Source organism: Parasteatoda tepidariorum, chromosome 11 (assembly GCF_982258835.1).
Source record: "Parasteatoda tepidariorum strain Cologne lab strain chromosome 11, Ptep-v5.0, whole genome shotgun sequence".
In the NCBI taxonomy this organism is placed as follows: domain Eukaryota; kingdom Metazoa; phylum Arthropoda; class Arachnida; order Araneae; family Theridiidae; genus Parasteatoda; species Parasteatoda tepidariorum.
In genome coordinates this window covers 36,711,832-36,727,962 of record NC_141765.1, presented here as the reverse complement: position 1 = coordinate 36,727,962, position 16,131 = coordinate 36,711,832, and the positions used below count along the sequence as shown (strand labels likewise).

General features: G+C 27.7%; 1 protein-coding gene across 1 annotated transcript in view; it reads left to right on the top strand.

Moving 5' to 3' along the window:
- Positions 1-16,131, top strand: part of LOC107443755 (A disintegrin and metalloproteinase with thrombospondin motifs 9) — a 332,741-nt gene that overhangs the window by 257,909 nt on the left and 58,701 nt on the right. The window contains exons 4-7 of the mRNA XM_087154967.1: positions 1,713-1,867; positions 5,948-6,031; positions 6,947-7,062; positions 12,744-12,784. Coding sequence (XP_087011093.1) covers positions 1,713-1,867; positions 5,948-6,031; positions 6,947-7,062; positions 12,744-12,784 — 396 coding nt within the window. The remainder of the gene's footprint in view (positions 1-1,712; positions 1,868-5,947; positions 6,032-6,946; positions 7,063-12,743; positions 12,785-16,131) is intronic.

The window sequence follows — 16,131 nt, the reverse complement described above, 5'->3', positions numbered from 1 at the left end:
TGAAGGGATTTAACAGATACCGGTACAATAAAGTATAGAATGCGGATAATTTCCCAAATGATATCTTATATCTTGTCTAAGCCCATTTACATTCTCCTTAGACATTAAAGAAAATTATCAAGCTAAAAGGATAGTACCGTGAATACAATTACGATTAAGTGAGTATAAAAAAAGTAATACTAAAAGACCATTATTTGGACTTTTTTAGTTTATTTTCCCATTTATAGATAATGCGACATTATGCATCCTTATTCTTTCTTGCGTCTAGAATTAAGAAGAAAAAGTTTGAAAGGCAATTTAGGAGTTTTTAGCTTTTATCTGAAAAAGAAAAAAAGCTAGTCATAATCTTATTTCCATAAAATAAAATTTAAAAAACTGTTTGTGTGGCAAAATGCAGTAACCGTACACTTTTTAAGTATCCTCATTTAAAAATCCGTTATTAAATTGTTTATTTTTTATTTAACTTCTTTAAAGATGAATACACATAGTTAAATCAATCTCAGAAACGTTTCTGGTTGCAATTCGTTTTTCGAAAGCTCTTAGCGGTGTAATTGCCTATTTGGCCTGTTTTAACTATATGATCATAGGGATTCTTACATTTTTAATTGAAACTTTTTCTTTCAAAATTTAATGTTTTAGAATATAATGTGATAAACATAGGAACCAAAGCGCTTTATTTAAGAAAAATATTGCTATGAAATTTCTAATATTCTCCACATTATTCTATCTAAACATCGAACAGCGAACTTATTAAGGTTCATTTTTTAATGAGGAAAAATGGTCTTGATCCTTTTTTTTTTCTCTGTTTTAACGCTCCAGTCACTGCTTTGTAATTCTATATTAGATTAATATAATGAAGTGTTTTATTTCGCAAGAACTGGAACCTGTTTTACTGAATTAATCTTAAACGATATTTTACTCGGTAGTTGAGGGGATCAAAAAATATTAAGTAAATCTGAAGAAAATGGAAAAAAATCAAAAATAAAGGAAAGATTACTGAGAAGTTATCTTGGGGTTTTGGTGACCCGTGTTTACTTAAGAAATTCAAATTCCTGGAACAAACTCGTGAAATTTTCTTTGTGAATAATTATTCTAAAACTATGCCATTAAATTAAAACTTTACATGTTAAATTAAAACTATATATCTGTACTATTATTTTCTTTGACAATTTAATGTTTTAGAATGTAATGTGATAAATATAGGAACCGAAGCACTTTATTTTTAAAAATATTGCTATGAAATTTCAAATATGCTCCACATTATTCTATCTAAACATCTAACAGCGAACTTATTTAGGTTCATTTTTTAATGAGGAAAATCGTCTTGATCATTCCTTTTTCCCTGTTTTAAAGCTTCAGTCACTGTTTTATAATACTATACTAGATTAATATAATGAAGTGTTTTGTTTCGCAAGAACTGGAACCTGATTTACTGAGCTAATCTTAAACGGTATTTTACTCGGTAGGTGAGTGGATCAAAAAATATTAACTAAGTCTGAAATAAAAAGAAAAAATCAAAAATAAAGGAAAGATTACTGAGAGGACATCTTGGAGTTTTGGTGACTCGTGCTTACTTAGGAAATTCAAATTCCTGGGGGGAAAAATCGTGAAATTATCGTTGTGAATAATTATTCTAAAACTATGCAATTAAATTAAAACTTTACATGTTAATTTAAAACTACATATTTGTATTATTATTTTTTTAATTTCAGGTCCTGAAATGACTGACTTTCCAATTGGGAAATTAAGAACGAAGAGATCTGTTTCTAAAGAATGGAATCTGGAAGTGATGGTTGTTGCTGACAGTAAAATGCGAAAATACCACGGAGACAATTTAGAAATGTATATTCTAACATTAATGGCCTCAGTAAGTTTATCAAGTTTTAAAATACACATATAGTATTAGATAACATTAGCTAGAAAAAATTGTTTAATCAGTGGTTCATTAGATAGTATTTATAATTCTTAAAATAACCATTAAAATTGGCATTTATTAGTCCACAATATTTCATATCAAAATCAATCACAATATTTCATATCTTAATCAAAAGTCTCAGCTCCTGAAGCTACTCTGAAACTTCGGGTATACATGAAAGTCTATATTTGAAAGATTCATGAAAGATTAATGAAATGTTAAACTGAATTCTATGTTCAACTAGCGAAAGTTTTATAGACAAAATATAGTTTCCGCTACACTAGCGGTCAGCAAGACACATGTGATACCTTCCAATTCAAGAGCGGCTTGCTTTTGGGATAAGTGCGGGTGAGCGAGGTTTTAAAGCACTGTTTGTCGACTACTGAGCTAAACAAAATGAATGTTATTGATGGTTAAAGAACATGATTAAAAACATAATTGTGATGGAACAGAATTTTGAAAAATTATAATCCTTAAAGATAAATTATATGTACTGTTACTACCCTTGAAAAATATCCCTGTTTGCCGTATAACGAAGAGTAATCCTGTAAAAAGTACAGGTTGTCACGAAATAAGTTATTCTTTATAGAAAACACAGGTTTTTAATCAAAAATAGTAATTTTTTTATTGATTAATTCAGTACGTAAAATGTAGAGGGAAGTATAGAGCTAGTATATTGGGCAAATGGCATCCGCTGCTATGCTGGCACGCGAGCACATTTTTGAAAGATATCCAACGTAATTGTAACATTAATTTTATTGTTACAGCTCCACAATTTCTTCCCTCGAGGTATGGATAGGAGACTGTTGGTATACTCTAAACATTTCTCTTCAAAAAAAATCTAAGAAAAAGGTCATCGCTGTTAAATAGCGTGATCAACTAATTTTGATCAACAAAACAGAAAATTACACGTCCAAAGAATCTCTTAACAAATCTTAAAAAATAAATAAATAAACCCTCAACAATTAAAATGCCTTTGTTTTTCGTTTAGAGCTCCAGTTTTATAAATCCTAATCTGTCAACTGCCCAGATGTCTTTTTCCTTTTCCTGGCAATATTAATTTCATAAATAACACGAAAATCAAATCTTGCGTGAATTTTAAAACACCCTTTACTGTGTACCATCTATTTCAAAATATTTTAATGTTGTGCATTTTTCATCAATCTAGGTTTTTTCTAATACTATGGCAGTTATGGGATAAAGGGATGAATGGGAAATGCTGAGAAAAATTGAGAAGATTAAAAAAAGAGTTCATCTAAGTTCAAATTAATTTCATATTAAATTAACTTAAAATTAATTATAAATGAAAAATAGTAATATTCTTACGTTGGAAGTGAATTAAGCAAATCTATGATTTCAACATTAGCACTTTTTTTTTCTTTAGTATTATATTTCATACTTCATATTTTATAACTTAATGCCAATCTAGATATCGGATCTGCGTATTTCGTTAATCTTGTAATTTTCACGAGAGGACTGGGAAATTTGTTAGTCAAGTAGCTCAAATTTAAGTTGAACATTGAAAAGCTGATTTCCTTTATGTTAGTAAAATATGCATAAAAAATATGAAACGGGCACAAAAAAAAGGAAGCAAAACTCTTTTACGTTGAAGAAACTCATGAAGCAATAACGTCTGACCATCAATCGAAAGCTGGATTGATTATTGTCGTACTTTCCGTTTTGATACTTGACTCAAACGGTGAAAATATAATCTGGAAAAACTACCGAATTGTATGGTAATAGCATTTCTGATGAATAAAACCACAATGTACGGTATTTATACTGTCCGTTTGTTAATTTTTCTGTTCATAAGCTAAAGGTTTACCTGAAATTCTGATTTTTGAAATTCTAGTTCTTATTACATCCTATTTAGTAAAAATTAGAAAAAGAAAAATAACTTAAACTGATTAAATGTTTTGATACCACGCTCTAAAGTATCACGGTAAAATTACCAAATTTTACCACATTGATCAAATTTTATCACATATTATAAAGCCATATTTTGTCATAATTTTATCAAAAACACTATCAAAGCACTGTGCTAAAAATTACCAATTCCTTTGGTGTTTCTATAGAGACAGAAACACAGTAAATTTTGCAATATTCCGGTAATTTTGACCAAACATTATTCTCAGTGCACCAGTTTTCTTGTTTTCCCGAAATTACTTTAAAATACATAATCATTCAATTTCTTTAATTAAAAATCTGAAGGTAGTATTTAGTTTACAAGTTGGTGCTGTATTCATGGTATGCTAACTACTTGGGAAAAATAGCTCATAAGATCTGATAAATGGCTGTTCCAAGTAATTATAATGCTCCAATTGAAAACCAATATAATTTATAATTTTGAGATAAAAATAGTTGAATAGCAAATTGAAAACCAAAAATAAAATATTTACATTTATTTTGCTATAAAGAAAAGCAAATTTGTGCTGTAATTTTAATGTTTATTTTACGAAAAATTACTAATTGAGTTTTAATTAATTACTAAATTGTCTTCACATTTTATGGGAGTTACAATTTCTTATGATAACCAATTTTCGCAATTTATCAACGGATTCTATTTTTAAAAGTTTATATCATACACATTAGGCATTAAACGAAAAAAATTTAAAACTCTGAAGTATTAATTAATTTCAATACATTCAAAAAGCTCAAGAATTTTAAAACCAATTAAAAAAAACCTAGAGCACAAAATAAAAATTAATAAAATACGGGAAAAAAGACTACTGTTCGAAGTACAAAAGTTTTATCTGCATTAATCTTATTATTAAGCAAAGCGCCAATTATTGAGCCAAAAAAATTATATTTAAAAGAATACATATATATTATTCTAGTTGATTGCAAACTCTTTCCCCGCCATTTTTAATGCAGTTATAGAAAGCTAATCTAGCATATAAGATTGAAATTTCAGCACCATAAATGGTTGTTGAATGACTCTTTCTGGCTTATTAAGTAAATTACTTTCGCCCTCATTATATTTAATGAGAAACTTTTTCAGAAAGCAACGTTTTTGTAAGTGGCGCACTTACCTAAACATACGCTAACTTAAATCTTTGAAAAAAGTGTTTCCCTTTAATAAGCTACGAACTTACTTTATCAACTTAAAATCTTTTGACAATTCTGAAGAAACTTTTAACTGCCATTTGCTATATGCCTTATTATGACAGAAACTTTTATGTTTTCGTAAAAGTTTTATTGATTTTATTTTTACGCTTAATAAGTATTTTCACGCTCGAAATGACAGAGAAGTTTTTTTTTTACAAAGATTGTGGAAAGTACGTTTTTAATTTTGTTCAAAAGACTAACAATAAGACAATATATGAGAATTCTAATAATAATATATAACAATAAAATAATTCTAACAATAAAAAATATAAATTGTATTGTATTCATTTAAATGTGGAAAAAGAATAATAGCTTTTCAAATTCAAAAATATACCCTTCATTGGAGCAATAAAATCCAAATTTGCAAAAGTTTTTTTTAATTATTTTTTTTTAAATTTCAATTTTCTTAATTTAAATCATTTTTTTTGCACAATTGGTTTCAATTCACTATATTGGAAATTTAATATTAACAAAAACTGAATAAATACACAATTGGAAACTATATTAAGAATCAGTGCATAAAAGCTGTTTTTGATTTTTAGGAGAAAAATGATAAAAACAAAAGCGTAATATTACAAAGAAATGATACAAAGAAATGATCGATAACTAGTGTTTCAGAAAATATTCAGCAATATCTTACAATAAATACTGTCTTGATCACAAAGAAAATTTGTGTTTAAGTTCTAAACTTATGAGTACGAAAGTGTTACCAAAATATTGCAATATAATCCTATTAATTTCAGCCAATCTTCATCAAATTATCATGTTTTTAGACTAAATAACTTTTCAATAGTAATAACTTCGGAAAAAATTTGTTTCATAAATTAGAATTTATATAAGCAACATTATTTGCTATTTGATGCGAAATATATTGCATTTAATTTTAAAAAAATTGAGGTAATTCTCAATGTCTTTTATTTATAGGTTGCCCGTATTTACAAAGATCCTAGTATAGGTAACAACATAAATATTTCTATTGTGAAGTTGATCATAATGTCGGAAGGAGAGGTAAGTCGAATTAATTTATATTATTTTAATTAATATAGTCTGGAATATTTCAGTTCCAGTTTTGAATGCATAAAAATGATTTCAATCATTTTTTAAATAAAATTTATTAAAAATTCAAATTTAGAATAGTCTCCCTACTATAGAATGACCCGATATACCCAATTATTTTGCTCGTGAAACAAATAAGAACTCATAACTCCTCTATGAACCAGACGGGAAATACTCTACTACTGAGTTTAGAATAACCTTAAAATGTAAAATATGTTGAAAATTAGTGCCACTAGAATTTTCTGTGTCGATGTTTAATTTACATATTCTAGTTACTAAATTTTCAGTTGCCAGTTTCTGTTACCAGTGTTCCGTTTTTTTTTGTTGTTTTTTTTTTCCTTGTTATTGTTATTTTTTAATTTTTTTTTGTTATTTTTGTTGTTTTTATTTTCTCAAGATTTTGTTTGAATTTCTTTTCTGAATTGGTTTTATGTATTTCATGTATTTTTTCCTGGACTTATACGAAACCTTCACTGTACTGAGAGAGTTAATTTTGGCATTTAATTTGGTCTCTCTCTCAATAGAAAAGGTTTTGTCTTATGGCTTCCGAGGCCGGTACCCCCTGAAGACATCGACTTCAAAGGCCATATTTTTATTTTTATTTCCTTCGTTTTCTTTATTGCTATATTTAGGCATAGATATATATTTACAAAATTATTTTTTTCTCGTTTTCCCAAAAGAAAAAATCAAACAATAAATTTCCTGTGCCACTTGCTAGACAAGACCGAGGAATTATCCTTACCATTTCTTAACCACTTAAATTGATTGAACTACTTATAGCATGATATTCATTTCAATTTGTTTTATTAAATATTTTTCATTGATTCCGACTTTGTAATTGATTTCAAACGTAAAAACTATTTGTAGGATGCTGATATAATTTTTCCCAGTGCTTCAAAAACTCTTCGAAATTTCTGCCGATGGCAACAAGAATTAAACGACGCTCAAGGACACCATCACGATACAGCTATACTTCTAACAAGGTACGTTTATTTTTTAATATAATATTTTTTTGGATAAGATTTTTCTAGTATTTTTCGAAATAAAAAACTGAATGCCTATTTTCATCTTGAGGTATTCACAGCACGAATAAAGGAAAGATGTTTTTCCTTTCTTAGCCCAAGATTCGGTCCTTGACTCATAAAATTGATTATTTAATCTATTATACCAAAAGGAAGTGACTTTACCTTTAAATTAGAACTTAAAATTTTTACCTTAAAATTACTTTTGTATACCACAACTGTGTTTATTAAAATAAAAATAGATATGAATATACAAAAATATATTTTTGTTTATTCATAGCAGCGTTTATTCTAAAAAATCATAAGTCCTATAAATATTTATTTATAACTAAGAACTAGGCAATATTTCAACTATGCGAAAATTCCTTCAAAAATTCAACTGTCATATTAGAAATCTAATTTCAGTATTTTTAGTAGAAAAATAATAATTAAGTGGAATTTAGCTTTTTTAAGAAATTATTTGACAAATCAATAGTAAATGTCAATTAAGAGGTAGGTCATGCTTATCATGTGAATGAACCATAGACGAATTAAAAATTTGGATGCTCAATTTCATTTATACCATTCATGATAATCAATTTTATATTAAATTGCATAGGTATTCAACATTTTCAATTGAAAAAAAAACTTAAAGTGTATTAAAACATTAGTTCCTTCGAAATTTTTTTCACTGACCAAAAAATAAATTAAATTAGAAGAATGAAGCACTTAATTGGTCAAACTTGTAAACAAATTAATTATTTTACGAAATCATTCTAATTTAGTATATTCATCATTCTATAATTTAGTAGGGCTTAGACGAAATCATTCTAATTTAGTAGGGCTAACCTTGTGTCCACACCAGTCTCCTCACTAGTCCATGGAGTTGTTTGCTTAATAATAATATTGAATTAAAAAATGCAATTCAAAAGTGACTTTTAAAATAAGTAGTATGCATATCCATAAATAATATTATATATCCCAAAACATAAAACAATGAAAAAAAATAGTCTAAAGTAGCGATTAAAAAGTAAATCATAAATTCATTTTTCCAACTTAAGAATCTGAATTTATTATTTATTACTTAATTATTAAGTGTGCTGTAATGCTACTACATATAAAAATGCAAAATGATGTTTTGAATTATTATTAACTTTAATAGAATTATTCCAGTTGCACACATTAGCCCTTGTGAACTCAACGTCCTCCTCCCTTCACACTAATCTAATGTAACAATTAAAAATTCTTAAACAAAAATATTTCATTTATGTAAGTTTTAAGTAAAAAAATTTAAAAATTTTCTATAATGCTGCTTTGGTGACAAATTTTTGGAAATATAATAAACATTACCAGTTTTAACTAAATAAATTAAAAAGTCTCAAGTAAGTAATTTATAAAGAAGTTTAAAAAGAATTTCACTAAGTTTTTATTGATACTTTTGCTACTAATCTCTGTATTTTTAAAAATTCCTTAACTTCCTCAGTACTTTTTTGAAGTACAATGATTACTAAAACCCTTGTTTGGTTCTTTTTATGCATTTGCAAAAACAATTTGTTTACATATATATTACATTCAATACACATAATATAACATTCATATAACATACATACATATAACATTCAATATATTTTCAATTTAAGCGAATAAAAGCAACTTTTAAGATTTTACTAGAATTTATACTTAAATGAATGAAATCAAAGTATCTTTTATAAAGGGTATAATAATAAGCTTGCATGGCAAAGAACAACATTAAAAAAAGAGCTCCTGCTGTAAACAATTTAAATGAATCATTATAAATCATTGTTTACAATTATTTATAGTGTCTTTATACATAAATTCATCGATAAATTCAGACACAGATTCATACATAAATTCATACTATGTTGTACACAATATCACTTCACGCAATTACTCAACTATCTCTCATTTGCTTACAAGTGCACGATTGAAATTCATATTAAAAAGTGTTCTAGATGTATTAACATAAGTCTGAATAGTAAAAGCGGGAAATTAATTTCGTCCAAGAAAATCATTAATTCTAGTCCTTTTTTGTTGTTCATAACATGAAATTTTCATGACGCGTAAGAATTTGCTTCCGATTATGCGTTTAATTATTTAGGTTTTATCATTTTTACGTGATTTGTTTTAAAACAGCTCTTGCACTGCTTCTCAGACACAGCCGCCTTTGAAACTTTCTGTGAATTTATAAAGATGTTGGCTGGGTCTGAAAATATTTTTGAACAAGTAAATGTATAAAAGCAAATACTCGATTCCAGAATTGTATTTTCTGCAGAATCTCTGTTAATTATGAAAATATTTAAATTTAATAGTTTTGAAACTACTTACTTCCTAATATTTTGTTTTACTCTTCATATATTCAGTTTCACTATCAATTTTTAACTCATAGAGTATAATTAAAACACATAATTCATTTCTCATTTACAAACATTGTAAATTCGTTTTATAGTTTATTATAGTGATACATTATAGTGCAGATGCCTAAATTAAATCATATTTTTAATAGCAGATATTTTTAACAACAGTTCTTGATTAACAATGCTGCGCTAGTTTAAAGTATATAAGCTATAATTTAAAATCCGAATACGGTACATTTTCAATGTTTTCTTACTGATGATAACCATTTAATATGCTCTACTATAGCATTTTATAAATAACAGTAGAAATATTGTCAAATATTATTCACTGATTAAATAAAATTAGTTTGAAGCTCTTTTCATCAAATCCATTTAATTCCTGATTATAAGTAACGTGAAGTATTTTTTTTAATGTTATTACTAACTACTAGTAATTACTAATGTGAAGATCGTTTTTTTTAGATAAAAAAGGGATTTTGATGAAATGTGTAAAACTTGCAAGTGTTATATTGATAGTTTTCAGACAGTATTTTCACAATTAAACATTCAGTTACAAAAATCCTTTATCTAATGTTAGTATAGTTAATTTATGAAATTAAACATGATCAAGTATTTGCGCACAGAATTTCTTTGGAAAGAAATATACCTCAAATTATTTGCAGATATAATTCATTATTATTATTCTTTATCAAGAGTCATATATGATCGTATCAATGTAAATGCAATTTTTAAGCTTTTCCCAGCTTAATCTTATTCATTTTCAGTCTGTTTAAAAATACTTCAAAAGCTCCAAGTGTGGCTTTGTGTTTACAATAATAAAAATAATAATAATATTAAAGTTCTCTCCTTCATCTTTTTATCTCTTTTCCATCAAAATCCTATTTTTCTTTTCCTAAGTGTCACTTTTTTCCTCGCAATTTGAAAGACAGCATTTAAAATGGCTGTTTTATTCCCATTAAAAGTCAATTATTGAACCATCAACTGAAATTCTTATGTTTATTTATGCCATATCATTTCTGAGGTATCCAGTCGAGTTTTTGTACAAAATTAACTGAGACCGTAATCCCCATGACCCGAAGTGAGGGAGGTAGCAAGGGGGTCAGCTAGGTCTTCCTCCGATATTGCTCACCTATCCTGTGATGGCCGTCACGATTATTCTGACCTTCGCATTCCAACATTGAAATCCGCCAACACCTGCAAAAGATGAAATAAAGACGGGATGATCTGTGAGGCCCTAACAATCTCACGCGTCCGACATGCAACGGGTATTCGCCCATTTAGATCCTAAAAAAGTGTCCTATAAAGGCCCCCAACAAGTGTAATACATTACTACAACCTCAAAAAGATTTTTTTTAAATGTAGCTAATCCCCTTGAAATGACAAATTAAAAGGTTTTTCTTTTATCTATGAATGAGATATTAAAGACTGGTGTTATAGTATTTTTTCAAGCATTCTGTAAACTTTTTTTGTATGATATTTATAAGTAATTGCTTTTATAAAGAATTTTTATGGGGTTGCTATAAGTTCCGGGTAGTTTCTTAACATCTGAAGAAAAAAATTTTTATCCGGAAAAAAAAAACTTTAAAAAGAAATAGATTTCTTTAAAGTTTTTTAACCATTGTTTAATTTTATCTCATTAAATCTTTAAATTCAGATTCCATTCAACATCATACTTTATACTTAGCTAATCAAAAATAAAAGCGTAATAATAAAACTACTTTTATACTATTGCTCTATAGTAATTATTAAAATATTAAGAAACCAACAATAGAGTCTTTTCGTTAGCAAGATTTCAGAGGTAATCCAGCAATAAATAATTTAAACCACCTTTTAAATTTGTTTGTCTTATTACAAATATTTTATTAACATTCTCTTGCATTTTGAAAGTGTGTAATATTTTAGAGCAAAACAAATACATTTTTACCTGAAACTAACAGACATTTTTATCTGAAGCTAGCAGGAAACACGTGCATTATAACAAAGAAATGCTAAAAAAGAAAATGCAGCATTATTGCTTGTTAGAACAAAAAAGACTTTTTTTCTTTTTCTTTAAACTAATTCTTATACTTAATTCATTATGCACAAAATCTTTGAAATCCTAGATAAATTAGATTACTGCTTTAATAATAAAAGGCATGCATATAATCATATTAGAACTCGCTAATTCTAAGAACTTCACTTTTATAAAAGTTTAAGCACGGTCCGCTTTTTTTTCTACAACTTGAGCATATTTTGTTATTAAATTATGGTAAGTTCTGCTTTTTTAATAATATATTATGCGCGCCTTTAAAATAATTATCACTTATAGCTTTCTTAAAAGCATTCCATATCTTTCAAAATATAATAAAATATATATATATATATATATATATATATATATATATATATATATATATTTTCGGGAGTTCATAATGAGTATGACTCGAAGAACATTTACCCATTAACTTCAGAAAATAACCTTTTAATTGGAATCTTGATTTTTTATTTTTGTGAAAGAATGATTTCTACGTCTTAAAAATAATAAGAAAAATCTATTTTAAGCCAATGATTAAGAATGGAATGGATATATATATATATATATATATATATATATATATATATATATATATATATATATATATATATATATATATATATATATATATATATATATATATATATATATATATATATATATATAAGTATATAATCGGAATAAATATATGTAAAATACACTTTAATTTCTTTATTTCTTTTTTTTAAATTAATACAATAATCAATGTATATCAGTGAAAAAAATTTTACCGATTACAGTGTTAGAATGTCAGTACTGATTGGTATAGATTTTGAATGCTCCTTCTTCTTATAAATAATGTTACACCGATAAATTACTATAGATTATTGTACAGAAAATTAAATGTTTTGTACTTTTATTCATTTATATATTTTTTTATATTTTTATCTTGATTGCTTATAACAGATGCACAAAAGCATTCTGCATACGAAAATATTAAACTATTATTAGAATCATAATGTTGTTCAAATTTACTGCAACCCCTGTAAGATGCTAATATAAACTCTTATGAGATGCAATTTATTTAATCTTTCGTAGACTTGATTAATGATTCAACTTGGTTTATTAATGACCCTTCTTAAATAATTGACAATTTAGTTTTTTATGATTTTTATTTTTATTTTCATATTTAAATTCCAGAAATATAAATGTTTCCTTAGCATTTAACGAAGCCAATTTTATTAATGAACTTAAATTTTGTCAAAATTCTAATGGTATTTTCTTCTTTCTTTAAGAGAAGACTTATGTCGACACTCAAAGACATGTGACACTCTTGGTAAGTGAAAGATTTTTTTATCATCAATATCTAAATTCTGTGTTTTTTCTTTATTTTCGAGACTTTGCACTAAACTATTTCTTAACATTCTTTAAATTTTCTTAACTCAGTAGTTGCAGCGTTGTATAAAAAATAAAATATACTGTTAGCATTGCCAATCTAAAATTACATTAAAATAGAGAGCAGCAGTCTGTCCATCAAATTAAACGTAAAACTTACGGTTAGGAACATATTTTACCATTACGGTTTTAAAAACATTTTCAACTAGTATGGTTAAAATACAATGACTAAAAAACTATACGGTTTTTTTAACTAATTACTATTAGCATGGTTTTAAAACCGAAATAAGATATTTATCTGGACATTAGAGCTAGGTTTTTCTTCAGGTATTGGGCATTGGAGTTAGGTTATGACCGAGCTGTGTTTTATCAAATGAACCATGGAATGTGGGTTATTTATTTAATCTACTACACTATTTGAGATAAGCTGCTCTATGGTGCTGCCATCTATGCGTGAATGTGACTGTCATATTATAATAGTCCAGTATTGCAAATAGGGAAGACACTAGAAACTGTTATATGTTAAAGGAATGCTGGTTTCATTGTGATCTCAACGCTGGGATTCAAATCCCCGTTTAGTCGGTCATGACTGATAAACTCTCTAAGCTATATATTTTGTGCCCAGCTACACAAAACTGAGTGGGTTTATTACGTAGGTCTAGTTGGTGCAGATAAAACTCTGGTTGTTTAACCATATTAGGGAAAACATTTAACAAACGGTTTTTCACACAATTAACAGTTTGAATACTATCGTATTTATGGTTATTTGACAGTTTTGTTTGAACATGGTAAAATAAAAAGGAAATAAATTGTTGTTATACCATTTTTTCCGAGAAATTTCCAAAAATTACAATAATTGAAGAATTAAGATAATTTTTGGATGAAAGGGGACATTGTAAATACCATGGCATGTTAACAATTTCAGTAAAATATCAAGTACAGTTTTATTTTCAAACTAAAGCGAAATCTAAAAAGTGGCTTTTGAAATATTGCGTAGATATGGTTTCAGCAAAATACGAAAATGTCAAAACACTTCCCAAAACCCTCTCTCCGTTTTTTTTTTTTTTTTTTTTTTTTTTTTTACTTTTAGTCTGACTCTTAGTCTGCTTTTAGTCTGCAGTAATCTAATTTTTGAAATAAATTTCAATAGACATGTAACTTTACATCAAGCTAAATATACTTTTTTTTGTATTTTCTGTCAGAAGTTAATAGTCTTAACATCCAAAACTCATTAAAAAAATTTTATAACTTTTCCTTTTCCCAAATTTAACATTTAATTACAAATATAAAAACCCACAAGTTAAAATTTTTCCACATTTTTGTTACACCCTTTTGCATTTAAAAAAAATTGAAAAATAAGGAAATTTTTACACAAGCATTGCTTTCACTTTTTTCCACCCCCTTGTAAATAACATTCAGTACACCACAAACCCGTTCCCCTTAGGTGCTTTTGTAATATTTGAATGGCCACAAATTAAATATTTAGCTAGCTTTTATAAACAATGTAAGAGTTTTGTCCTCGTGACTAGACATTTTTCAGTAAAATAAAATTAGACTTTTTCTTGGGAAAAAATAATACTCAAGACTTTTTTCCTATAAAATGATTATTTTTTCCAAAATGATACCAGAATACTCTTCTACTCTCTTCTAGACGCTTTTTGCTTTCCTTGAGAAAAGTGGGGAGGATGAGTGGAAGAATTGAATTTCTTCTAGCCATGCAAGTGAAGCATTATTGCATATGTATTTTTCACGCGAATTGAATGAGACCGATCCTGAGACTATTTGACTAATAGTTTCGAAATAATATTAGTTTCATATACAATAAGTATATCATCCGTGGTGGCACAGGGGACAGAGCGCTCGCCTCGCAATGAGATGATCCGAGCTCGAATCCCAGCTATCACTGGTCTATACGAATTATGCACCAAGCTCGCAGCAACCACAGTGCTGAGGAAAAATATCCTCAGTGATAGATGGATCATGGGTTAGAGTCCCCTTACCGTAAGGCTGGGAGATTTTCGCAGTTTTGCTCCCCATGCAACGCAAATGAGGGTTAGTTCCATCTAAAAGACCTCCACGAAATTTCTTCCAATACTTGAGCTTCCTTTGTCTTCTGGATTGGGTTCAAAATTACAAGGCTACCGAGTTGAACATTTGTAGTCTTAAACTGAAAATCGGATAAGCTGTTCAACGACTGTTGTGAAATAAAATAAGTACATCTTAGTACTTGTACCTATTTACGCATCTGATATTACTATCTAAAAAAAATGAGACATTGTACCCTATGTATTTTTTTAGGTTGAATAAAATAAGATTATTCGCGAACAATAAGTCCCATTGTCTCGGGTTTGATCTCAATCGTAATACAGATTGGATAATTAGCCTCATTTGCCTGTCTAGAAGAAATTCTATTCTCCAGATCAAATCATTCCCAACTCCGAAGAGGAAGCGTGTAGAAGAGAGTAGGGGATTTTTCAAATTTAATCAATCTTTCCGAAGAAAAACTTTTTTGTTGTTGCTATAATTACTGGACTTTTCATCAAAACCTCGCGAAATTGTGCCCACAACGAATTGATCCCACGACGAATTGTGCCCATGACGAATTGGCACTATTAGTAGTTGTGCCAAGACGAATTGTGGTATCGATGAATTGTCATTGTTACGAATTATTCCAAGACAAATTGTGCGAGACGAATTGACGCGGAATCTATGTAACCCAATTACAAGGAACAAGTGACTTCATAAGTTCGGCTTAGCGGATAAAAGAGTGGTCACTTAACTGCCGTATTAAGTGAGAATAAGCATTAAGCGATTTTTCTCACAATTAACGGTTTGAAAACCATCTTTTTATTGGTTATATGATTTTTTTCGGCTAAATGTGATAAACTAACAATTGAATAACTTGTTCCTTAACTATTTTTTTCAGAGAAATTTCTGACAGTGTGCTATTATCTTCTCCCTAATTAACGAAATGCCAAAATAAATTGTGTGTGTTGAGCTATTTAATGATTATTACTAATCAATTCATTTATATTATTACTGTTTTTTGATTACACATTGCTAATATACGAATACTCTTGGTCAAAAAGCGTTAGTATCTTTTCACAGAACAATTCAATAACTCACCTATTTAAAAATAATTACTATAAAGTATTTATGTATTATTTAAGCAAGTTTGTAAGTAGTATCTTAAAATACCTATTTTATTTTAAACAAGAAACTCACAAAAACACTAATATATATACTACAAGCTTGTGAACTATGAAAAATAAACTTGTGAATAATATT